Here is a 25,821-nt window from a genome sequence, read left to right as displayed (position 1 = left end):
ATACTTATTTAATTACTTGGGGTGAGGGTTAGGATGAGGGGTAGGGTAGGGTCAGCACAATACACGAGTGATGGTAACTGGGTGAGGGGTAGGGTGAGGGTGAGGGGTAGGGCCTATCAGGCCTGTTGTGTTCAGAATTGTTTCTGTTTCTGTTGGTTTGAGCTGCTCTGTTGTTGCCCGTCCACTACAGGGGCAGCCTACTCACGAGGTCTCATGTCCACTACAGGGGCAGCCTACTCACGAGGTCGTCCACTACAGGGGCAGCCTACTCACGAGGTCTCATGTCCACTACAGGGGCAGCCTACTCACGAGGTCTCATGTCCACTACAGTGGCAGCCTACTCACGAGGTCTCATGTCCACTACAGTGGCAGCCTACTCACGAGGTCTCATGTCCACTACAGGGGCAGCCTACTCACAAGGTCGTCCACTACAGGGGCAGCCTACTCACGAGGTCTCATGTCCACTACAGGGGCAGCCTACTCACGAGGTCTCATGTCCAGTTAAACTGCTCTATGCCTTCAGCCGCTGGGCCCTGTCCTAGTTTGTGAAGTAGCACGCGCACGCACACACACACACACACACACACACACACACACACACACACACACACACACACACACACACACACCTCCCCGTGTGAGAGCGGGGAGGGGGAGCCTGGTGTCGCTGGGTGTGTACTGGTCGTTATCGCTAACCTTCTGCCACTGTGGCCTGCGCTGCTCACCAGGGCTGCGTGTTATCAGCCAAAAAACAGAACTAACAACTCACACACACACACACACACACACACATACACACACACACACATATACACATACACACACACACACACACACACACACACACACACACACACACACACACACACACATCCTCTCAGCTCTGGAACCCGACCGGCCGTTCCAGCCTGCGCGCGAGCTACCGGCCAGACCCTGAAGACCTATTGTGTCATACAGTAAGTTCACGTCATACACACAGCACGTCTCATAATCTCCTTAAACACTTCCCGCCCGTCCAACCCTACACGGATGTAAACACAATACAGAGGCCAGCTGACGCGTCCGCACAACGTGACAACAGGCGCACACATGTATGCAACAAAACCGCATCAGTGACAGTGGTCTTATTTAGGCGACATTGTACTGATAATTCAGCACAGAAACTGTGTTTTGGTCGCCAAGTTCCATTATATGCCCTCTTTCTTGGCTAAGCATTTGGCCCTGTGAGTTTGCGTTTGGCCAAGAGGGTTTTGAGAGTTCGCTCGTTACCTGATGGTGCGTCTCTCTCTCCACGCTCTCCCCGTTCACCTCCACGACTCGGTCCCCCGCGCGCAAGCCTGAGGCTTCGGCGGGGGAGTTGGGCTCCACTTTTCGGATGTACTGCCCACTCTTGCCCTTCTCCCCGTGCAAGTGAAACCCGTAGCCTCCCTCTCCTTTAGTCATCAGACAAAGTCGCGGTTTCAAGTCTCCTGCCATGGTTCCCCTTCTGGAGCGTTCCCTAGTCGAAGTTTGCGTTCAGTTTTAATGCCAAATCATCAAATTATTCGAGGAGGATCAACTTTCAAGGTTTGACCACCAGTATACTCCCGCGTTAGGCGTCATTGCAACCCATCGAAAGTTGCAGATGTCCCGAGTCGGTTCATTGAAATTCAGATCACGCAAATAAGCCTTCACCACGCACTTACGGTAATAACATCCAAACCCGTCTCTCTGCGGGCGAAAACGGATCCAAACATGAAGAGCGATCCAGGAGATTAGGAAACCATGACTCCGCGGAGCAGGGAAGTTAGTCCGGTACACTCTCCGGTGTCGCCTGTTGCTGTAAACTTGAGTCCTTCTGCAGCCTACGTTCCCCAAACGCAAATATCGACTCTCCGCGTCTTCGATTGATCGCTAGGCTGTGATCATCAGTGGCGCTGGGTCTGAGAGGGGGGCCCCGCGAAACACTGCGCAGGAGAGAGAGAGAGAGAGAGAGAGAGAGAGAGAGAGAGAGAGAGAGAGAGAGAGAGAGAGAGGGGGGGGGGGTGCTTGGCAGGATCACCTACGCGATGGAGTCCGGTCCATGACAACCGCCTGGAGCGCGCGGATTGGGTTTCACTGAAATCAAGCTGAGTGGGTGCGCGCGCCTCTTAGCACAGCCTCTGTCACCCCCTAACGGTCACTTCTCCATCTGGGCCAGTTGCGCAAACTTCCCGTGGCGGGCTGGAGCTGGAGGCCACCCTACTCCAGTCCCAACGGCAGAGGTGACCGGCGTCCCCACCACGCTCGCAGCATCACCACCACAACGTCGCAAACGTTTGTTCCAAAGGAGAGGACCTCATGTAACGTCATGTAGCATATATGACCCTACATTTGAATATATGTTGCATAGAGGACTTTTTGTGTGTGTTGCATATGGTTACGGTTGGTTATGGCCATTGCAGACACTTATGTTCAAAGTGCCATACAAATAACAACCATACAGTTACATTTAACAGTAAACTATTTAAAAATTGGTTATACATTAAGGAGAATAGCAATCATAAACATCAATGTCAATTCAATCAATAACTTAATGAAAGTAACTAAATACTATAATATACCATAATACATAAGAAATGCTTAATAAATTAAGCTTATGTTGAAAAGATATGCCTTTAGACCCCTCTTGAAAGAGGACCTTAGCCTACATGTGAACACGTTACATACAGTAGAGGACCTTGCATGTGTGTGTGTGTGTGTGTGTGTGTGTGTGTGTGCTCATCTGGCTCTGAATTCTGTGCATGTTCCAGCATGACCACTAGAGGGAGACTTTGCACTGAGGGTGGTGTCTGCGTGCTATATTGCCCCTCTCCTGAGCAGGGGTATGAGGATGGGGCATCAGCACTTGTGGACTGCCCCCCCCCCCCCAATAGCTGCCCTGTGCTATAATCACCTCAATAACTGCCCTGTGGTACACAATCACTCCAATATCTGCCCTGTGGTATAATCACCCCAATAGCTGCCCTGTGGTAAAATCACCCCAATAGCTGCCCTGTGGTATAATCACCCCAATAGCTGCCCTGTGCTATAATCACCCCAATATCTGCCCTGTGGTACAATCACCCCAATAGCTGCCCTGTGCTATAATCACCACAATAGCTGCCCTGTGGTATAATCACCCCAATAGCTGCCCTGTGGTATCACCCCAATGCCTACTCATGCCAATAAAGCTGATTCTGATTCTGATTGTTTTCTTGCCATTAAAAGTGAAGTTAATGGGGGAAAAAAAGTTTGTTTGCTTGCATATGTTTTATCGAAAAGCCGAGTATCAACCAAGACAAAAGACGATAATATAACTTTAAATCATTTTTGATAAATCTTTCAGAAACTTTCAGGAAGTTTTTTTCTTCTGCACTTGCACTCTACACTCCAGTCCAGTCGGCGGCGGTAGAGCGCATCTAAGTTGGGTTGCCAATCGGCTAATGCACTGAAGAAGAGTAGTTGTTATACAGAGTCCATCAAACGGCAACATTTGTAACAGTTTATGGGTTATATTAGTAGGGGGTGATTTCACTTCGAATGAAAGGTTATTGTCTGAACGGAGAGAACATTAGGTTATATGTATGTATGTGTATAAGTTTAGAGTCGTCGTAGCTGCGCTACATAAACAGACGGAGGAAGGATCTTCTGAAGGCTGCTGCTGAGAGGGCTTGAAGCATGAAGTAGCAACGCACAGACTAAACGGAGATTAAAGTGAGTTTGATCAACTTGATTTTTGGTAATCCACTATTCAGTATGCAGAAGGGGTTGAGGTTCAGTCATTGATTTGAAAATCTGGCGTTGGTTAATCGTTTTATTTGATCAGTTGGCTATAGATGGGCTACTCCAGAGAGTTAACTAAAGTGATTCAGGCACTTACGATAGGCTACCCGCATTGCCTTGCAGAGAAAGGAGATGTCATTGAACTTGGGGGATATTTTAAACCTTACTTCAAAACTTGCCACAATGTGTTTTGAATCTGTTCTCTCGCTCTCTCTCTCCCTCTCTCTCACTCTATCTGTCTCTCACTCTCTCTCTCTCACTCTGTCTGTCTGTCTCTGTTTTTCTGTCATCTGTAGGAGAGAAAATCAAGCATGGCTCCGATCCTCAGTTCAGAAACAGACGAGTCTCCATCAGACCCAGAACCGGTCCTGTCCCCTGCGGACCCAGAACCGCTCCTGTCCCCTGCGGACCCAGAACCGCTCCTGTCCCCTGCGGACCTGGCCCGTCTGTGCCGGGTAAGGAAGGTGTCGGTGGTGCTGGTGGACTGCTGTAGAACTGCAGAACAGCCGGCGAAGATCGAGGAGAACACGCCAGATGGAGAACAGACCAAGACCCGTAAGAACACACACACACACACACACACTCACTCACTCACTCACTCACTCACTCACTCACTCACTCACTCACTCACTCACTCACTCACTCACTCACTCACTTGATGTTGTGCACTGTTAGTTAGGAAACATGGCTTTAATTTGAAACAAAAATCACCTTCAGTCAACCAAGCAGTGGAACTAGCTTCTTCTTGGCCAACAGACAACTGTATTTGTTAACTTGGACAAATAAGAAATTTGGGCATAACTTTGTGTGTTCACAGTTTTTGCCTATTGCTTACACACGTTTTGCAGAATTTGGCTCATTATTTCAAAACTCTACACACAGCTATATATCACATAGCAGCACTTGGGTATAAACAACTCACATCTATGGCAAAATGAAACACTGCGATCAAAACTTAACACTCCTTTCTAAAAACTAAATCTTGCAACAAAACTAAACACACAAGCACCATTTGAATTACCCTTTATATCACCAGTAACACACTGATGCACTTTATAGAAAACACTGCCGTCTTTGTATTTCTATTTTTTTTATTATTTCATTTGGTCCTTTTCTCAGACCTCGTCTTCTGTAAAACTCAAAAGTAGAATTTCTGCAGTAATCAAACAAGAGTTTTTACAGAAATAAAGAAAAGTAAAAAAACAATTACTGGATCATTTGCGATTGAAAAAAACAACATATATATTTGGTTTACTGTGTGTGTCTGTGTGTGTCTGTGTGTGTCTGTGTGTATATGTGCACGTGAGTGTGTATGTGGTGGGGGCAATATCACACACACATACAATGGGGGGATTGATCCCTAATGTCTCCACATGCCTCTTCCATTACCTGCAGAACAGGCATGCGGGCGCGAAAGAATTCCTCAATTGCATTTAGAAAGGGGCTGTAAGGGGGCAGGTATACAATTTTGATATAGCAATTGATTGCAAAGTTCTCAAAATGGCTTACCGGAGGCCTTTTTGTAGTGCTAAGGTTCAGACCGATTGGTGTTCTGTTTTCTATTCAAGTGTTTTCAAGGCTCTATGTAAGTGCCTATAATTGCCAGATGAGTTGTGCATTTTGAAAAAAAGTGTTTTCCCAATGATGGCAGGAGATTTTGTTTTTGAACAAAGTGTCTAATGTAAGAAAATGTGTGTAGTGTTTCGCAATAAGTGTGTTGCAGAATTGCAAACAAAGTGCAAAGTTGATAATGTGTTTAAGCTATGGTTTCACAGTGTTTACAAATATGCAACAAGAAGTTTAAGTATAGAGATTGAGAACGTGACGTAAAACGCAACGCATTTTGGGAATAGGTGCCCCAAAATTAAGTTGTTTTACTGACGTGCGGGAACAACGAAGTGCAGTTGTCGAAATGCCGTTTACCTGCTGTGTTATAAAATTCAATAGAGTAACATGAAGCTTATCTTTTATAGTTTTCCAGCGTGGAAAAATAATAGTATACGTCATGTTTCAGAGGTGACAAAAAGGCGAGGAATGGCTTGGATAGCAGCACTAAGGAAGCGCGAGATTATAACTGTTTTTCACACAATTTTTTCACGCTTAGTTTTCATTATTATCATGCCAGATCATAGACCCAGACCCACTAGTTTACATGGACTGGCATCAGGCGAGCCAAACGTACCCATAATTCTTTGTGTTTTGATGACTTTGGTCACATGTCTTAGCGATCTCTATTGAGACTTTGGTCTAAGCATGTGATTTTAGTGTGTAAGCAAGAGGCCAAAACTGTAATACAGCAGCTTTCTACAGGTAGACGTTAGTTAGTCTGTGCTGTGGTGCTGATGATGTCTTGTCTTCTCGTTGGTGTTTTTCAACAAACGTCGTCATTCTCTCGCAGGAAAGCGGCCGTTCTCTGGTTCCCAGTCCAGCAAGAAGCTCAAAGTTCCCCAGCGCGCTCTCACTGCAGAGAGGACACAGCAGCAGTCCGCGGAGGGTGGAGAGAGTTTAGCCGCTCAGTCAAGCTCCGAGGGTCCCCAGCGCACTCGTGAAGGAGAGCAGACACCCCGGGAGTCCAGCTTACAGACGTGTGTGTGCACGGGAGACCGGCCGTACCTCTGCACTCAGTGTGGCAAGAGCTTCAGCCGGGAGTCTTACCTGAACACACACCTGCGCACTCACACGGGCGAGAAGCCGTTTGCGTGCGGCGAGTGTGACCGGACTTTCATAGACGCTCGAGGACTCCGCAGACACCGGCACACACACACAGGGCTGCGGCCGCACGCCTGCGGTCAGTGTGGCAAGAGCTTCTCTGAAGCAGGACACCTGCGGAGCCACGAGCGCACGCACTCGGGAGAGAGACTGTACCTCTGCGCAGAGTGTGGCAAGACCTTCTCGACCCGGTCCGGCCTCCACCTGCACCAGCACACGCACTCCGGAGAGAGACCGTACAGCTGCACCGAGTGTGGCAAGAGCTACACCCGAGAGGACAGTCTCCGAGTGCACCAGCGCACTCACATGGGAGAGAAACCGTTCGGCTGCACTCAGTGCGGCGAGGCGTTCAGGCACTACGGAGCTCTCAAGAAACACCGGACGCTCCACAAAGAAGAGGGGCTGTTTCACTGTCCGCAGTGCGACATGACGTTCCTTTACGCCGGGAAACTCAAATCCCACCTGCGGACGCACACAGGAGAGAGACCCTTCCGCTGCGACGAGTGCGACAAGAAGTTCACGCTGAACGGAGAGCTCAAGAGACACAAGCGCACGCACACGGGGGAGAGACCGTACCAGTGCACGCAGTGCGACAAGAGCTTCATCGAAGTGGGGAAACTGCGGAGACACGAGCGCACTCACACTGGAGAGAGACCGTACGCGTGCGCTCAGTGTGGCAAGAGCTTCGTCCGTCTGGATTATCTCCAGAAACACCAGCACACACACACACACACACACACACACACACACGCAGGAGGACGCTCCTTCCTCGTGACGTCGACACCAGCGCACTCGCCTGATCCTGGTGCGGACCCAGCGGACGATTGACCACACCGACACCGAGCTCTTGAGTTTGGACATATTCCCTCCGTAGCTATGGATGCCCTGTATAGGTCATGTGATTGACCACACACACACCGAGCTCTTAAGTTTGGACATATTCCCTCCGTAGCTATGGATGCCCTCTATAGGTCATGTGATTGGGTCTGGACCACTCCTAAGTTGTGCAGTTTTAGGAGAAATGCTTTTACTGCCTAAAAGTGTCTTGTTAGATGGCAATAGGTGCATAATGTTCAGCCACTAAGTCTAAGATAAGTGCCTCATAAATCAAATAAAATACAAAAAAACAAACGTAAATGTGTATGAATAAATGTGATATGTAAATAAAAGTTCTGGAACATATATCATGGATTCAGTCAATTTATGAAGACATTGTCAAACATACAGCACTTCAAGAATAATATTTCACTCTAATATGTCACCAAAATGAAATACAAAAAGAGAATTTTGAACCTGATTTCATCCAATGTTAAGATTTTTGTACTTGAAGTGTAATGTATGTAAATTACTGTATATTTCATTATATAATGCCTATTTTAAACACGCAATATATGCAATATACCTGTTAACATATTCTCTACTGCCGAAGAATTTATGAAAATTATGCAACTTAAAATGTTTTAACTTGATAGCGTTATTAGCGTATGACTTAATAACATTCATCACAATTTGTATTGTGTTTTTGCATACATTTATATCTAACAACAGATTTCCGTATCCTCGCTTGTGTGATGTGCACTTCCCAAAGGCCCCTAAACCTTATTTTACAGAACATACATCTGCTAAACAAAGCTGAGTTGGTTTTGTGACAGCTCTTGTGCATAACACACAGCTGAGTTGGTTTTGTGACAGCTCTTGTGCATAACACACAGCTGAGTTGGTTTTGTGACTGCTCTTGTGCATAACACACAGCTGAGTTGGTTTTGTGACTGCTCTTGTGCATAACACACAGCTGAGTTGGTTTTGTGACTGCTCTTGTGCATAATACACAGCTGAGTTGGCTTTGTGACTGCTCTTGTGCATAATACACAGCTGAGTTGGTTTTGTGACTGCTCTTGTGCATAATACACAGCTGAGTTGGTTTTGTGACTGCTCTTGTGCATAACACACAGCTGAGTTGGTTTTGTGACTGCTCTTGTGCATAACACACAGCTGAGTTCGCTACTCCTGTATGTGTCAGTGAATTGGGCATTATGTGTTTGCCCATAAACAGTGTCTTAGAAGGCGTGCACCTCTTGCAAGGAGTTTGATCTTCTCGTTGACACGGGAGGCAAAGGACACAAAAAAAGATGTGACTGCTTTTTAACAAAACCCCTAACCAAAGATTAGGGTTCTGACTTTATTGATTCCTATCACATCCTGCCACGATCAAGTGTTTGTCTATCTCGTGTTCCTCTTTCTGGTAAGTTCTCTTTAAACTCTGATTTGCATGCAACATACATATTTTCCCTTATACTTATTTTAAACACGTTTCATTGAGGCATAGTGTACTTCATAAGCTTAATTAAAACACTTTACATTTTGTACAATTATTCTCTTAAATCTAAGAAGACACAAACTTTAAGTCTAAACAATTATTCTTTAAAGTCTAAGTAAAACCACACTTTAAATCAAAGTGAACATTCTTTTCACACAGGTTATCTATCATTGCTGCATTTGCACTTTTTATTTGTTTTAGAGCAAGCTGGAATTAAACAGTTATATTTAGATCTAGCGAATCTTATGTGTGCTATTATTAGACTTTTCCACGGTCCACATTCTCTGCCGCCTTCTACTCCATACTGCTATATCAGGAAAGCACAGATATATCCTTGTCTATTTGAGCAACTATCATCATCCCACCCGCCAGGATCTTGAACACAAAAAGAAAAGAGATATGTTAATATCGCATATGTGGACGAAGGACAGTTGTATACAGTTGTGTGGACACAATGAAATGTTAAGCCACTCACGTTCATTGTTGACCTGCACACAGTCACCATTACCGCTAGGTTCCCATGGATTCCAGTTGCTGTAATCCCACTTGGTCCCATCAGTCCATATAAATGAATCAGTCTGAGAGAGAGAGAGAGAGAATCAAATCATGTCAAGGTCTTTATAGAGAGATGATAGAATCATTGTTATTTACAAATCATCAAATAGCATACAAATACATCTGCCCAGGGAGAGCATTACAGTAATAACCATTATCGGTAAAATTATCTTTTTGGATGAGATCAATATGTATTCACATACATGAGGCAGCTTCAATCCTCCAATCCAGGCCCGTGTAGTAGAAGATCCAGTGAGAATTTTCACGCCTTCGTTGGTTTGCCCATCATGAATAGATATCAGACGGCCATATTCAGCCTCTCCCCTGCACCTTATCTGGAAGAGGAATTAGGAAGTGTACAGTTGCCAGAGAGTCTTTGATGAGAGTGACCAATAAACATGGTTGCTTAAAGAAGAGTTCTTGCTCAACGGCTAACCATCAGCAAGCCCTTAAACGTGTGGCACCAGGTGGAGTAGGAGGTCAGAGTGAAGCTTCAACCGTTTAACGTACAAACGTCATTCAAACTTTGTTGTGTACGTCTTACTTAGGACATCCGGGCTTTGTATTTTTCATCTTTGTAACTGTCATACTTTTTAAATTATTCATTAAAAATATATTTAAAATTTCCCCATAGACTTAACATTAGGCTGATGACATCACAATAGTTCTGAATAGTTACTCACTCATACCAAAAGAGACTTTTTAACTCCTGAATAGTCACTCATTCATACCAACAGAGACTACTTTTTTACTCCCGAATAGTCACTCACTCCTGAATAGTCACTCACTCATACCAACAGAGACTACTTTTTTACTCCTGAATAGTCACTCACTCATACCAGCAGAGACTTTTTAACTCCTGAATAGTCACTCACTCATACCAACAGAGACTACTTTTTAACTCCTGAATAGTCACTCACTCATACAGCACCAACAGAGACTACTTTTTTACTCCTGAATAGTCACTCACTCTTGAATAGTCACTCACTCATACCAACAGAGACTACTTTCTTACTCCTGAATAGTCACTCACTCATACCAACAGAGACTACTTTCTCACTCCTGAATAGTCACTCACTCATACCAACAGAGACTACTTTCTTACTCCTGAATAGTCACTAACTCCTGAATAGTCACTCACTCATACCAACAGAGACTACTTTCTTACTCCTGAATAGTCACTCACTCATACCAACAGAGACTACTTTCTTACTCCTGAATAGTCACTCACTCATACCAACAGAGACTACTTTCTTACTCCTGAATAGCCAATCACTCCTGAATAGTCACTCACTCATACCAACAGAGACTACTTTCTTACTCCTGAATAGTCACTCACTCATACCAACAGAGACTACTTTCTTACTCCTGAATAGTCACTCACTCATACCAACAGAGACTACTTTCTTACTCCTGAATAGTCACTCACTCCTGAATAGTCACTCACTCATACCAACAGAGACTACTTTCTTACTCCTGAATAGTCACTCACTCATACCAACAGAGACTACTTTTTTACTCCTGAATAGTCACTCACTCATACCAACAGAGACTACTTTTTTACTCCCGAATAGTCACTCACTCATACCAACAGAGACTACTTTCTTACTCCTGAATAGTCACTCACTCCTGAATAGTCACTCACTCATACCAACAGAGACTACTTTCTTACTCCTGAATAGTCACTCACTCATACCAACAGAGACTACTTTTTTACTCCTGAATAGTCACTCACTCATACCAACAGAGACTACTTTTTTACTCCCGAATAGTCACTCACGCCTGAATAGTCACTCACTCATACAGTACCAAAAAAACTTGCTGTGGCTGCTGCGGGCGCGGCTCACAATACTGGCGCCACACAAATGAAATCCCGCAATTGCAGAGTCTCTCCACAGACCACTGATCGGAGTTATCCCATACTGACCATTTGTAAACTGTAAGCTACTGTATGGGGGCGGTCTCTACCATAACGGACACCGAGGTCACACGGCCATGTGACTGCAACAAGGCTACGTGACACTGTACGTATCTATCTACCACAGGTCAGTTGTCACGTAGCCTTGATGCAGTCACATGGCCGTATCTACTAACCTGACTCTCGCCAGATCCTTGTAGTTCCGCCATGCTCCACCAGAGGCGTTTCGCTGAGCTCCACACAAGAATCTGGGATCGAGGGCAATGCAAACTCCTTCCAGGGAGCAAAAAATAATGAACCATTCAGGATCACCGGGCGGAATTTCATAGATGTGATGTAGCGCCGAAGCGAGTGTTGGATTCAAACAACAATGGCGGCACACAGCGTGGAGTCGTGTGCTGACATTGATTCTGCTATTTCAACTGTTTTGTCGAATCTATGGAACATTCTTTCTTTAAAAGATGAACAGAGAACGGGTTTGAAGGCATTTACTGGTGGCAAGGATGTTTTCGCTCTTCTTCCGACCGGGTTTGGCAAGAGCTTGAAGTAGCACGTCATTCAAGATAACGGACAAGTGGTTTATCCAATCACATACAAGGATTTTTTTTACAAGGCCCCGCCTCCTGAAATGCATCTCTTATTGAGAAGTCCCAGATCCTTGTGTGGAGCTCAGCAAACTACAAGGATCTGGCGAGAGTCAGGTTATGTATCTAAAGGACTTCATTTTATTTTTTGAGTTCTGCATCCAAGTGGCCAGCGGCGGCACTGAGTGAGGAATTGGGTCCCTGAAAACACACTGGACAATAAATATATTACACCGATATACAGTACATATGAATATCTTTCATCATATAGAAACATTACATGTAGCAATGTAATATGTGCTTGTGCAATAATAATCCGTTAATGTTATAACGGGACACTTAAATGAATGTGACGTTGTCGCAATGTGCCAGACTATCTCACTGAACAGCAGCAAAAGCGCCACTTACCTCAGCTTCACCAAAGTTTACTGTATCGGTGAAGTATTTGGCACAGAAAGGCCCGACCTGGGACCAATGTTGGTAGGCTTGGTATGGGCACGGAGCCAAAGCTAGTCAAGTGAGGAAGATTGAAATGTCAAGAAGGAATATAAACTTGTGTCCTTGAGTGTTTTGAAAGGCGCTTTGAAATAAAATGTATTATTATTATTAAACTGAAAGCAAAAACACAAAACACAAAATGTAGGATACCATATTAGGACAATATATGGTAGAGACAAAAACATTCCAATTTTGTGACTTTACAAAGTCAGACAATATCCAGGTTTTATTCTGGCAAATTTCCAATTTTATTATTAATATTATTTTTTAATTTCATACAATGGCCCTAATTCGCTTTTGTAAAAATGTTCTGCACTGCTTGACATATTCACCTGCGGCGGCACCGCCCACATGTAGAAGCGTAGTCACCAGTATCAGTCTTAACGTCATGTTTTCTCTTGAGGATCTTTTGACTGCTTTTAAAAGACAAGGAACATAACACAATGTACAGTATAGAGATGACTCACACAAGCATAATCAAATCCAGAACAAATCTAAGATAAAGAAATCATTCATAGGCCTACCACACAGTTTCTGGGACTTGATAGCTTGCAGTATTTCTACTTTACAAGCTTGCAGGATTTGAAAACTTGACTTCTATAAGACAGGATGAAGAAATGAATGATATGATGGACCATGTGATCGTGTTGGTTTGGCGAGAAGATAAAGGTACCTTAGCGTGTTTTTACTTAGTGCACTTGCAGTTGCAATATATTCTGTGGCACTCTACAGCATAAGACTATGTCTCCATACACAGCATATTCCGGTGTGCTGTTTAAGACCATAATGTGGTTATGGCAATAGTCAGACTACATCACACGTAATCAGACTGTGATCCAGTTGGACTTCATCATCTTCTTAGCACAACAATTGTTTCACACATTTTTACAACGTTCTGTTTTCCAAACACAGGCAGCACAGAGCCTCTAAATCTGTCTGACCACTTTTCTTTTAAATGAGCATTTTGTATCAGGCTCCTATAGGGTTTCGCCTACAAATCAATATTTCAGACCATGAAGAGAATGGTATTTAGTGAGTTTTGAAGCTAAATTGTTGAATTAACTTACACTATATGTGAAGAGCATTCACTCACCATCATTATCTCATTTTTGACAAAAGTGGATTTAGACTTAGAGGCTTTTGCATCTGAACTCTTCATATACAGTATCATGTGTAGCATTACAGCAGCACAGAGTAGATATATACAGTATCATGTGTAACATTACATAAATGCCAGCTGTAAACTCACTGATCGTCTCCTCTGAAGTTGATCTGTTCTGGTTTCCAGGAACAAAAGTTGCTTGGAAGACCAAGTATTAAGGGTTCTATACTGTTTTATACTGGCCGTTTTGTGAAAGGCATGGGCGTTTTGTTTAATCACTGAGATTACAGATTCGTTTTAAAGGCATGGGCGTTTGGTTTAATCACTGAGATCACAGATTCGTTGTAAAGGCATGGGCGTTTTGTTTAAATTGTAACTGCACCCTAAAATATATCTTCTGAGCTGTTGATTGATTGAAATTACTGATATGTGGTCAACCGCACTATTACCAGGAACACTTCACTGTTTTTTCATATTATACTGTGTTATTCCCTTAAAGGGATATTCCACCATTTTTGGAAATACGCTCATTTTCCACCTCCCCTCGAGCAAAACAATCGATATTTACCTTGTTCCCGTTCATCCAGCCATTCTGTGAGTCTGGCGATACAACTTTTAGCTTCAGCCTAGCATAGATCATTAAATCGGATTAGACCATTAGCTTCTCGCCTGCTAGCTTCATGTTTAAAAGTGACTAAGATTTCTGGTAATTTTCCCATTTAAAACGTGTCTCCTCTCAAGTTAGAAAGTGCAATAAGACCAACTGAAAATGAAACCTGGCATTTTTCTAGGCTGATTTGACATGGAACTACACTCTCATCTGGCGTAATAATCAAGGCAACTTGCATCCTACTGGCACTACTACTGCTTGTTGTCTATGGGGACTATTTTCAGATGCTGCGTACGATATCACTGCGCCTATGGTACGTTTGCAAGTTGCCTTGATTATAAATCTATACAGAAAGTTTATGGCTGTTACTACATTTTGCGGCGCCCCCTAGGGCATTGAATAGAAGAGTGAGGAGCATTTCAATTTCAGTTTAATCACCACACAGTCTTGACTTGTGAAATAACATTAAAAAGTAAAATTCCTTAGCAACTGTGAGGACATTTTCAGACTTTATCTTTAAAAAAGCATAATTTTGCTTGTGTCCATGTAATATTTTGGGCTAAAAGTGTATTTATTTTTATCTGGTCACCAAATGCTTGGTATACCTGTTTCTCCTTTTAATTCTGAATCTATACATACCTCATTTGTTAAAATTGGAAAATCTAATCAAAAATTGTAGCAGTTTATATATTTTGCGGCGCCCCCTAGAGGCCATTTTTTATCTGTGTGTTTGACACTTGGACTCAAATTTTTCTGTAGACCCTAAACTTCAACTTGGAAGTGAAAACCAAACTTTAACACGAATTTGAAATGACTGAACCTTATACGACCCCACTATTCTCTATTTTGGCTCATCTCCTCGCGATTTCCACCCTTTTCCTGCTTTCCTCTGCTTTTCTTTGACATTCAGGTTTAGTCCGACTCAAAATCCGTCACTTCTGACACCATGTTACGTTAGGAATATAACTAACAGGTGTAAACAATGAAGACACGAGGTTGATGCATAAGTTGTCTTTACTGTAGTAACTCCGGAAACTCTCCAGCGCCCCCAACAGGGGTCAGTACACACATGTAAACCCTGTTTACAGAACAGGATGCGTAACCTATCGATCTATGGATCGTGCCCGCCAGCCAAATTACATTTGCTGCCGCTAGGGGCGTCTAGATTTCTAGGCTAGTGCAGAGTCTAAGTGCTCCCAATGTTATTCCGCCACACAATATAGTTATCCCTTTTTCAGAAATGTGAAGTGGGTGGAGTTACACTTGAGAGCACAGATAAGTCTTACAGGTGTGAGCGTTTTGTTTACATTATACATTACACTATTTGGCTGATGCTGAAGCGACTTACAACATGATAAACATTTTAAGCTTTTCAAAACAATTTTAACAACAATTCTAGGAAAGCACTGTAAGAATGATGAAAAGTAAAAAAGAATAATGAAAATGAAAAATGCATCAATGAGTACAATGAGTGTAAGTCAAGGATCAGCAAGACTAGTTGTAGGTAGTGCTATGAGAGATGTTTTCTGAAGAGCTGGATCAGCAAGACTAGTTGTAGGTAGTGAGAGGAGATGTTCTCTGAAGAGCTGGATCAGCAAGACTAGTTGTACTGTAAGTAGTGAGAGGAGATGTTCTCTGAAGAGCTGGGTCTTCAGAAATTGTTGAGGATGGAGAGGGACTGTAGTGCGTTCCACCAACGAGGAACAACAGATGAGACAAGTTTGGATTGGCCTGAGCGTGCCGGCGGCGGCTAGACGTTGTTCGCCTGAGGAGCTATGAGGAGCACAGCGGTCGTGTTGTAGCATATGCCTGTATGAGGAGCGCAGCGGTCGTGTTGTAGCATATGCCTGTATGAGGAGCCTAGCGGTCGTGTTGTAGCATTATGCCTGTATGAGGAGCCTAGCGGTCGTGTTGTAGCATATGCCTGAGGAGCGCAGCGGTCGTGTTGTAGCATATGCCTGAGGAGCGCAGCGGTCGTGTTGTAGCATATGCCTGTATGAGTGTGTGTGTGTGTGTGTGTGGTAGCATATGCCTGTATGAGGAGCGCAGCGGTCGTGTTGTAGCATATGCCTGTATGAGGAGCACAACGGTCGTGTTGTAGCATATGCCTGTATGAGTGTGTGTGTGTGTGTGTGTGGTAGCATATGCCTGTATGAGGAGCACAGCGGTCGTGTTGTAGCATATGCCTGTATGAGTGTGTGTGTGTGTGTGTGTGGTAGCATATGCCTGTATGAGGAGCACAGCGGTCGTGTGGTAGCATATGCCTGTATGAGGAGCACAGCGGTCGTGTTGTAGCATATGCCTGTATGAGGAGCACAGCGGTCGTGTTGTAGCATATGCCTGTATGAGGAGCACAGCGGTCGTGTTGTAGCATATGCCTGTATGAGTGTGTGTGTGTGTGTGTGGTAGCATATGCCTGTATGACGAGTGTTGTAGCATATGCCTGTATGAGGAGCACAGCGGTCGTGTTGTAGCATATGCCTGTATGAGTGTGTGTGTGTGTGTGTGGTAGCATATGCCTGTATGACGAGTGTTGTAGCATATGCCTGTATGAGGAGCACAGCGGTCGTGTTGTAGCATATGCCTGTATGAGTGTGTGTGTGTGTGTGTGGTAGCATATGCCTGTATGAGGAGCACAGCGGTCGTGTGGTAGCATATGCCTGTATGAGGAGAGTATTGGTCGTGTGGTAGCATATGCCTGTATGAGGAGCGCAGCGGTCGTGTTGTAGCATATGCCTGTATGAGGAGCACAGCGGTCGTGTTGTAGCATATGCCTGTATGAGGAGCACAACGGTCGTGTTGTAGCATATGCCTGTATGAGGGCATTCAAGCAGGTGGGGGCACTGGGGGCAGAGTCGGAGACTACTTTGGCAAGCGTTAAAGTCTTGAATTTGACCAACGGGATGACATGCGCCCTTTTGAGTTGGTTATAGACCAAGCACGCCACTGCGTTCTGGATCATCTGAAGGGATTTCACTGTGCAGGCTGGGAGACCCGTCACTGAGCACAGATTAGTCTCAAAGGCGGACCAACGTGCCTGTATCGTCGCCTTATCTAGCATAACACATCCACTCTGACTTCCATTGTGTTAAAAGAGTGGTACAATACAAGTTCAGTGGATTTATAGAGAATAATTAATAATATCTGAAATAATGAAACTCAGCAACAAGCCCACATTTTGGATAGATGACCCTCACATACAGAATGATATGTGGTATTTTTTTTTTTTTTTTTTTAATCCTGTTAACTGTCCACATGAAATGAGAAGACAAAAATGGCCTTTTTGAAAATCAAGCCCAATTAAAAAGAAATGCTCTGACAATATGATAATGATTACAATCAAAGTTAATGCATGGACATGACCTTATTGTCCATATATGAGTGGGGAAAAAATCTGATGAGTCACACACTTTTTGAATGAGAAGCCCTCAAAGGTGATGATGTCTTTTCACATAATGAATTTATAGCCATTTTCATAGCTTTGCAAAGGAGAAATTATACAAGATACCTCTGATCTGATTGGATTCTTTAATTCAACAGGAAAATGTGCTTCTATTCACATTGGCCCTTTCCGAAACGGATCCCTACTCACTTCGACTCGGTTAGCGAGTGAACTTCCTTTTCAAGTCCACTCGTGGGTGCGGAGAACACTCGCATTTGAAGGGTTAGGGGGTTAAAACAGCGCTACATTTCGGATGCGCTTGAAGGGAGAAGGAAGTTGACGTCATATTCGTTTTCATAGAAATTATGAAGCCAATATATATTAAATCGCCAATTAAGCTGTTCTGGACACCCCTATGTATTAGGATATACATCCCTCTTCTCTCCTTTCATTACTATGAGTGAGGAGTTGCATTTTATGCTTTATTTAACATCAAATTATAAAAGTGCTGTAAATGCGACCTGCACATGTGTTCAAATATTACAGCCTACTTCTGTACGATCTTGCACATTTTACTGAGTATCAAACTGAACATGAGTTGTTACAATGTAGCTTAAATCACGCTTTTGTCTGTAAATGCCGTCATACGGACCAAAAAACAACTGGCAGGGAGATTCACGAGCTGCACGAACACTTGAAAACAGTTGCACCTGCGTTTCAAGTCAGCATCGATGCTGACTTGCTCCTGGAGGCGTGGTAGCCCCTCTCCCTAGACACTTCACTCGACTCAAAATTCGTTTCGGATGATACTTAATGTGGCGGACCCTCGCGTGAACGCGCAAACAAAGTGGAAGTGTGTAGTGTTAGGATTTAGGGGCTGGTTTCGGAAAGGGCCATAGTTTCACTAACGTGTGTGAAATACCAAAGGAGCCAATACATGCAAGTTGAACAAAAAGGATTGTTCACCACAATGCTAAAATGGCTTAGGGCTGTAGTTTTTTAACCATTAGTGATAGAGATATACTATTTAAGATGTATGCATATGTTTAGTCTACAAACACCTGTGATTTTTTTCAGATTTTTTTGAAGAGGGTAGCACTTTCCAAATGTAGCTGAAATTGGGTGAGTTCACACGGAATTACCTTCTATCCTGTAGCTTACAGTGTCTTCTTTTCACCCCGCCGCCTTATGTTGATAATGTTGAAATATTTGCTTTTCTTTTTATTCATAAAATAGAAACCTTTACTAGGCTTTCACTGTACCATTTCAGTAACCTATTCAGATCTAGGATGTAGGCCTAAATGATCCTTGATTAGGCCTAAATGATCCTTGATAGGCCTAAATCAGGGGTCTCAAACTTGCGGCCCGCGAGACGATATTTTGCGGCCCCCTGCCTGAAGTCGAAGCTTAAAGAGTCACTTCACCCCATAACTCCACCCACTTCACATTTCTGAAAACGGCTTTGAAAATGGGTGAGACGTTCTGAAATTTGGAGAGAGCGTGCAGCACTGCTGCAACCAATCAACCATGGTGATTTCGTGTCAATCTGGGAATGAGTGCTGCAGACATGGCTTATCACAGGTAGGCTAATCAGGGCAGCAGGTGTTGGGGCGTTTCAGTCCTAATTTGTAACCGACCCGGTGACGTAGTGTCGGACTAGAAGTGCAGGACAACGTCAGCATTCCAATAGTATTTTGGACCAACATGCCATGGCATGTTTTCAAACGGTAGTATGCGCGAGAGAGCAATATCTCCAATACAAAATCAGACGAAATGTTACTTTTGTCGAGAAACACGATTTTTGTCAATATTAACCCTACAGTTCACCACCTATGAGTATTTTCAATCAATCAACAGCTCAAAAAACCTATTTTAGGGTGCAGTGACCCTTTAATGTTAGTGCGGCCCGCGCAGATGCATCTGGGCATTTTATATTTTGTAACAATCGTGGGCTGGGCTCTATGGCTGCGCTACCATAGCTCAGGCTCGTGACAACAACACGAATTAGCAATTGTTTACTTGCAACATGTTCCAGCCCGCAACTTTCTGTCAAAATAAGTCGCCCCTTGAGGGTATTTTTTATGCGATAAACGACACGGGTTAAAACAGACGGGAGGTACGGCGACAAATCTCATTTGTAGCCTAGACTCCACCTGCTAGACATCAGGTGTTTCGATTCAAGTAACGTTTTCACGAACTAGCCCCCTCATTACAAACTACACGCAGGAGACGTGCGGTTTGTAATGACGCGGAAGCGATGCATGCAGGCCATAGTTTTGCACAAACTGAAGCAGAAATACATCAAATGTTGAAACAAAAAATCACGTTTGATGAGGCCTTGGGTCTGTTATTCACATATCTGATTCTGAAGTATGTCTGCCTTTTGGAGATTATGATCGATAATTGACAGTGATCTGGGTGCGTCTGTGAAGGTGCGTCTTTTGAGTGAACGACAGTGTTTTCTAAGCGGCTACCATGCTTCGACCCTCTGCCCAACATAAATGGAGGTGCCAGTGGTAATTCAGATGATAGTGTCCTGGACCCCGTACAGACAGCTGAAAATCTACAAAGTCACTTGTGACAGGCACTGATTTGACCAGGCTATTTCATTGTAGGCTATACAAAAGCTTTGTGTTAGTATCCTAGTAGGCGTAGCCATAGTTTACTGTTGTTGGTTTACATTTTACTGTTTTGCTGTTAATTTCTTATGTAGGGGAAAGGACAACAAAAGTAAAGTAAAACTGCTCAAATATGTTCAACATTCAGTATTTACTGAGAGGTGCATAATTTGAGGTAGTTGTCATCCAGACATCTGCGGCCCCCCAACCTATGCGGCCCCCCAACCAGTTGATGTTGGTTACAGTGGCCCCCAGCTCATTTGAGTTTGAGACCCCTGGCCTAAATGATCCTTAGGCTACTCCTTGCTTGTCCCCCTCTGATAAAAAAGCTCTGTGCATTTTAGTGGTTGTGTTTTGGCCCTGGTCTCTGCACATCTGAACACAAATTGGGGAAATCTGCTCAGAAGAAGACAATCAGTAGGCAAGGAATTCTGCAAGCAAAATAGTAATAATCAATCTTATGTTTTCATAAAAACCGTTCGGCATTGTCTGTTTTTTTTTCACATCCAGTCCAGTTGGGGGCGATAATTCACATCCAGGTTCGAGTCTCAATTGTTATTATACTCTAAAGAAGGAGTTAGTGGTGATGTTGGTGATGTTTGCAGAAGTCGTTGAAAACTAACAAATGCTTGCGCAATTAATTAAATCGCGGTATTTGTTTTTGTGTGGGGTTCGGAACTGAAGCTGGGAGACGTCACGAGCAGCAGCCTTTTTTGCCGCGATACACCGGGAGAAACGTTAAAGCGAAGGTGAGCTGGCCTTCCGTGGGAGAAAGTGACTAAAGGGACATGTTTTAGCCTTTACTGTCAATGGTTTCAGCAAACTAGGGCAACTGTAAGGTAGGCTATCCTACGTTTTGCCGCATCAAACCGCTGGACAATATACTAATGATAACATAAGAAACCACCCAAAGCTTGAATGTTTCCTGTGTTTAAACCATGGTTGAAACAATAAGGTGCGTGTCGGCCAGAACACCGACAGAGGAGCTACACATGGACAATTATACTAATGACAACAAATATAAGAAACCACCCAAAGCTTGAATGTTTCCTGTGTTGAAACGTGCGTGTCGGCCAGAACACCGACAGAGGAGCTACACATGGCGCGCAACTCCCATCCAGGACGCGTAAAATTCATTTAAGGCTGGGATTATACTTGCCGTTAGACCAAACGTAAGCGTATGCGACCGTGTGCGACCTGCTGTGTCCTGTGTACAGACTCGCTGCAGCATTACGCACCTTACTGGAGGTCTTCACCAGGGGGAGACTAGTAGCCTAATATCAGATGTGGATGTGGCCATGTGCCATTGTTTACTCTCATGATTGCCCCCAGCTTTGATGTCGATAATGCATCTTGCAGTCACTTTCTTTTGGCAATGATCGCCCCCTACTTTCTTGTCAGTATTGCATCTCGCGGACGCGTCGTGGTCGCTTGCGACGACGTGCACGACCGACGCACCAAACTACCGCAAAATACGCGAGGCAGCCATGATGCGTACACGAACGCGTTGTCTACAGCAAGTCTAAACGTGCCTTTAGAAGGATGGTCTATTTTTTTCGAATGTACGTACGCGCCGCCGTCACGTCAGGTGTGGCTGCTTCCATTGATTATAGTGGAAGCGCAGACGGGTTGCGAGCTGAATGCTTCAGTTACGCGCCTGCTCATTAGGTGTTGTGCATTTTATGTCTAAAGTATGACCTTTTGTCCAGATTTTCTTGAGATTGGAAACGTCATTTTCAGACCTTTGATATGAGGCCAGGCAAACTCGAAACAAATTTCACAAATTTTCAGAGGTAAAATATTTCTGCAATTTGATGCCATCAACACATTTTAAAAAAAAGTTGGACCAGGGGCACGAACGGCTCTTTTGGACCTCGGCACCGCATTAAAACCAGACCTGTCTCTGTATAGAACATTATTGTATCAGCTCAGGAAAACTTTTAATAATAATAATGACAATACGTTTTATTTAAAGCGCCTTTCATGACACCCAAGCTCACTTTACAAGGCTGTAAAATCATCACATTGAAAATAATAATAATAATAAAAAAAAAAAACAATTTTAGAACCATTTTCAATTTCCACGATATCAAGACTGGTGCAAAAGTTGCAGAATTATTAGAAGTCTAAAGCAACAATTGCAGCATTTAGTGCATAATAGTAATAACAGCAACAGCAGCAGCTCCTTTGCAATACCTGCCTTCAAATCATTTCTGCTGACTCCCACATTTTCCAACCATCTCCCCCATAAGGTAAAGGCAAGGTAAATGTATTTATATAGCGCCTTTAACGTGCACAGAGTGCAACCCAAAGCGCGTTACATAAAGACAGAGACAGTGCCGGACGGAGTGGCGTAGTCGCCAGCGTACCCGTGACAACACATGAACAAACAAATTTACGAAATAACAATGACACAAGACAAAAACATGACAAGGTAACAACAAAGACAAGACATGTCAGATGGAGTGGCGTAATCGCCAGCGTACCCATCTAACAGTAGACATACAAAACAGACATAAAACAAACAATTAATAATTAATGATAAAATAAATAATAAAAAAAGAAAGAAATAAAGAAGAAGTCTGTGTTATAAGTCCAACTCATTCCAATGGCAGGTGTAGCCTAGCTATGTCTTCAGACCAACCCGGAGGATTTAACGTTAGTGCTAGTCCTTGTAGGGTGCAGCCTGGATAGGCCTATCACTGAGGTCCTTGTAGGGTGCAGCCTGGATAGGCCTATCACTGAGGTCCTTGTAGGGTGCAGCCTGGATAGGCCTATCACTGAGGTCCTTGTAGGGTGCAGCCTGGATAGGCCTCTCACTGAGGTCCTTGTAGGGTGCAGCCTGGATAGGCCTATCACTGAGGTCCTTGTAGGGTGCAGCCTGGATAGGCCTCTCACTGAGGTCCTTGTAGGGTGCAGCCTGGATAGGCCTCTCACTGAGGTCGTGGGGCAATCTTGCAGATCAGCAACTTGGCCATCATGCTTGTTTGTGGTGGGTGTGGTTGCTAACATGCTATAATTTATTAAATATTTTTTTAAATAATGATAATTTTTAAAAAATAATTATTTATTGTAAAGTGTTTGTGTACTTGGGTGCTTGAGAAGAGCTTGTGTTTGAATGTCTCTCTTTATCTCTTTCAGTTTTAGGGGACGAGAGATAAACTCCAAAATGGCTCCGGCCCTCGACTCTGAGACGGACCAGTCTTCATCAGATCCAGAACCAGACCAGGCCCCATCAGATCCAAAACCAGACCAGGCCCCATCAGATTCAGAACCAGACCAGGCCCCATCAGATTCAGAACCAGACCAGGCCCCATCAGATTCAGAACCAGACCAGGCCCCATCAGATTCAGAACCAGACCAGGCCCCATCAGATTCAGAACCAGACGAGTCTGATCCAGAACCGGTCCTGTCCCCATCAGACCCAGAGCCGGTCCTGTCCCCTGCGGACCTGGCCCGTCTGTGCCGGGTAAGGAAGGTGTCGGTGGTGCTGGTGGACTGCTGTAGAACTGCAGAACAGCCGCTGAAGATCGAGGAGAACACGCCAGATGGAGAACAGACCAAGACCCGTAAGAACACACACACACACACACACACATTTTACAGGTGTTCTTCTCTCCCAGGAGCGCGTCTGTCTTTTCATTGGTGTGTGTGTGTGCGCGGAAGCTGTGTTTTCTTCTCTCCCAGGAGATCTCAGGAGTTTTTTTTTGTGTGTAAGATGTGTGTTCTTCTCTCCCAGGAGGTGTGTGTGTGTGTGTGTGTGTGTGTGTGTGTGTGTGTTCTTCTCTCCCAGGAGGTGTGTGTGTATGTGTGTGTGTGTGTGTGTGTGTGTGTGTAAGATGTGTGTTCTTCTCTCCCAGGAGGTGTGTGTGTGTGTGTGTAAGCTGTGTGTTCTTCTCTCCCAGGAGGTGTGTGTGTAAGATGTGTGTGTTCTTCTCTCCCAGGAGTGTGTCCGTCCTACTGCTCCCATTGTGGGAGGAGCTTCCGGAGCGCCAGGAATCTGAGATCCCACCAGCGCGCTCACGTCCGCCAGAGGCTGCTCTTCTGCACACGCTGCGGGAGGAGCTTCCTGACCGGCGGGAAGCTGAAAGAGAAACGCTACAAGTGCACTCGCTGTGGAGAGACCTTCCCCGAGAGAGCTGCACTGCAGCAGCACAAGGCCACTCACACACCACACACGTGCTCGCACTGTGCCAAGGTGTTCTCCTTCAGCGGGGACCTCAAAAGGCACCTGCGGATCCACACAGGTGAGAGGCCGTACACCTGCGACCAGTGTGACAAGAGCTTCATCGACACGGGAAAGCTGAAAAAACACCTGCGGACTCACTCGGGAGAGAGACCATTCCGCTGCGACCGGTGCCACAAGAGCTTCGTCGTCAACGGCGACCTCGTCAGACACACGCGCATCCACACGGGAGAGAGACCGTACAGCTGCACGCTGTGTGACGGGAATTTCATCGACGCAGGAAAACTCAAGAAACACCAGCGCACGCACTCAGGAGAGAGACCTCACCGCTGCGAGGAGTGCGGCAAGAGCTTCGCTCGGTCGGACACGCTCAAGAAACACCAGCAGGCCCACAGCGGCGGAAAGAAACCATACCTGTGCACGCACTGCGGCAGGGGCTTCGTGTCGATGTCCAGCCTGAAGCTCCACCAGAAGACTCACGACGGGGAGAGACCGTACGTCTGCACCCAGTGCGGCACGGGCTTCAGCAAGGAGGACAGCCTCCGCAAGCACGTGCGCTCACACACCGGCGAGAAGCCGTACGTGTGCGACGAGTGCGGCCGGCGCTTCAGCCGCAAGGACAGCCTCGCGCTGCACCAGCGCACGCACACGGGGGAGAAACCGTACCGCTGCACCGTGTGCAGCAAGAGCTTCGCCCAGACGGGCACGCTCGCCTCGCACCTGCGCACACACACGGGCGTCAGGCTGCACCACTGCAGCCAGTGTGACAAGGGCTTCACCAGAGAGACCTACCTCAGGCAACACCAGCGCACTCACTTTCACATATGAGTCTACACACACACACACACACACAAGTTTAGTTATATCTCCTGTTTATAGCGTCACTAGCCCTTTTCTGACTGCACAGCTAGCCGGCGATTGTCCAAATTGTTCTCACTGATAGCTGGCTAATTGACGAGGTGTTTTACGCTGGCAATTGTCCTCCTCTGGGGGTACACATATCGCCGGCTTTCAGTCAGAAAAGGGCTACTGTTAAAGGGATAGTTCGGATTTTAAGACACGAAGTTGTATGGGTTCCCTGTCAGCAACGTAGTGCATCAGCACTGACTTACCCCCGACAGCGTCCTGTGAGCCGAGATCCAGCCGGTTTTAGATCGTTTTTGATGCTGAAGAAAGTAGTCCGGCAAGTTTCTGGGGTCACGAAAGTAAAGTGTTTTTCTTCTCAAAACCATATGCGTTCAACAGAGTGATATATTTGCACCACAAAAACGTTGTCCAGGAAAAATTCAAACCTCGTTATCACTTACTTATTTTTCGCGATTCCTATCACTGCGCGCTACTGACAGCTGGACAACGTTTTTGTGGTGCAAATATATCACTCTGTTGAACGCATATGGTTTTGAGAAGAAAAACACTTTACTTTCGTGACCCCAGAAACTTGCTGAAGAAAATAGTCCGGCATCAAAAACGATCAAAAACCGGCTGGATCTCGGCTCACAGGACGCTGTCGGGGGTAAGTCAGTGCTGATGCACTACGTTGCTGACAGGGAACCCATACA

At 44.9% G+C, this 25,821-nt stretch overlaps 2 protein-coding genes across 6 annotated transcripts in view; one reads left to right on the top strand and one right to left on the bottom strand.

Annotated features, from left to right (window-relative positions):
* The window catches only part of LOC134070056 (Na(+)/H(+) exchange regulatory cofactor NHE-RF2), a 48,011-nt gene extending 46,058 nt beyond the window's left edge, over nucleotides 1–1,953 (bottom strand). Inside the window, exon 1 of the mRNA XM_062526257.1 lies at nucleotides 1,270–1,953. Coding sequence (XP_062382241.1) covers nucleotides 1,270–1,476 — 207 coding nt within the window. The 5' untranslated portion in view covers nucleotides 1,477–1,953. The remainder of the gene's footprint in view (nucleotides 1–1,269) is intronic.
* A 1,551-nt stretch (nucleotides 1,954–3,504) lies between these two features.
* On the top strand, nucleotides 3,505–25,292 carry LOC134070542 (zinc finger protein 501-like). 5 transcript variants are annotated; one of them, XR_009936939.1, is made up of 4 exons: nucleotides 3,505–3,714; nucleotides 4,080–4,338; nucleotides 6,182–7,385; nucleotides 7,464–7,590. XR_009936939.1 is itself a non-coding variant. In XM_062526929.1 (3 exons), the coding sequence occupies exons 2-3, from the start codon at nucleotides 4,095–4,097 to the stop codon at nucleotides 25,088–25,090; spliced, it is 1,314 nt and encodes a 437-aa protein (XP_062382913.1). In that variant the 5' UTR covers nucleotides 3,505–3,714; nucleotides 4,080–4,094; the 3' UTR covers nucleotides 25,091–25,292. The 5 variants fall into 5 exon arrangements, 4 of the variants coding, with proteins under 4 accessions (XP_062382913.1, XP_062382912.1, XP_062382911.1 ...); XM_062526929.1 differs by lacking the exons at nucleotides 6,182–7,385; nucleotides 7,464–7,590 and adding an exon at nucleotides 24,021–25,292; XM_062526928.1 differs by having other exon boundaries at nucleotides 6,182–7,590.
* The last annotated feature ends 529 nt before the right edge of the window (nucleotides 25,293–25,821 follow it).

Source organism: Sardina pilchardus, chromosome 22 (assembly GCF_963854185.1).
Source record: "Sardina pilchardus chromosome 22, fSarPil1.1, whole genome shotgun sequence".
Lineage (NCBI taxonomy): Eukaryota > Metazoa > Chordata > Actinopteri > Clupeiformes > Clupeidae > Sardina > Sardina pilchardus.
The sequence above is the reverse complement of the archived record's forward strand: the minus strand, read 5'-3'. Positions and strand labels throughout refer to the sequence as shown.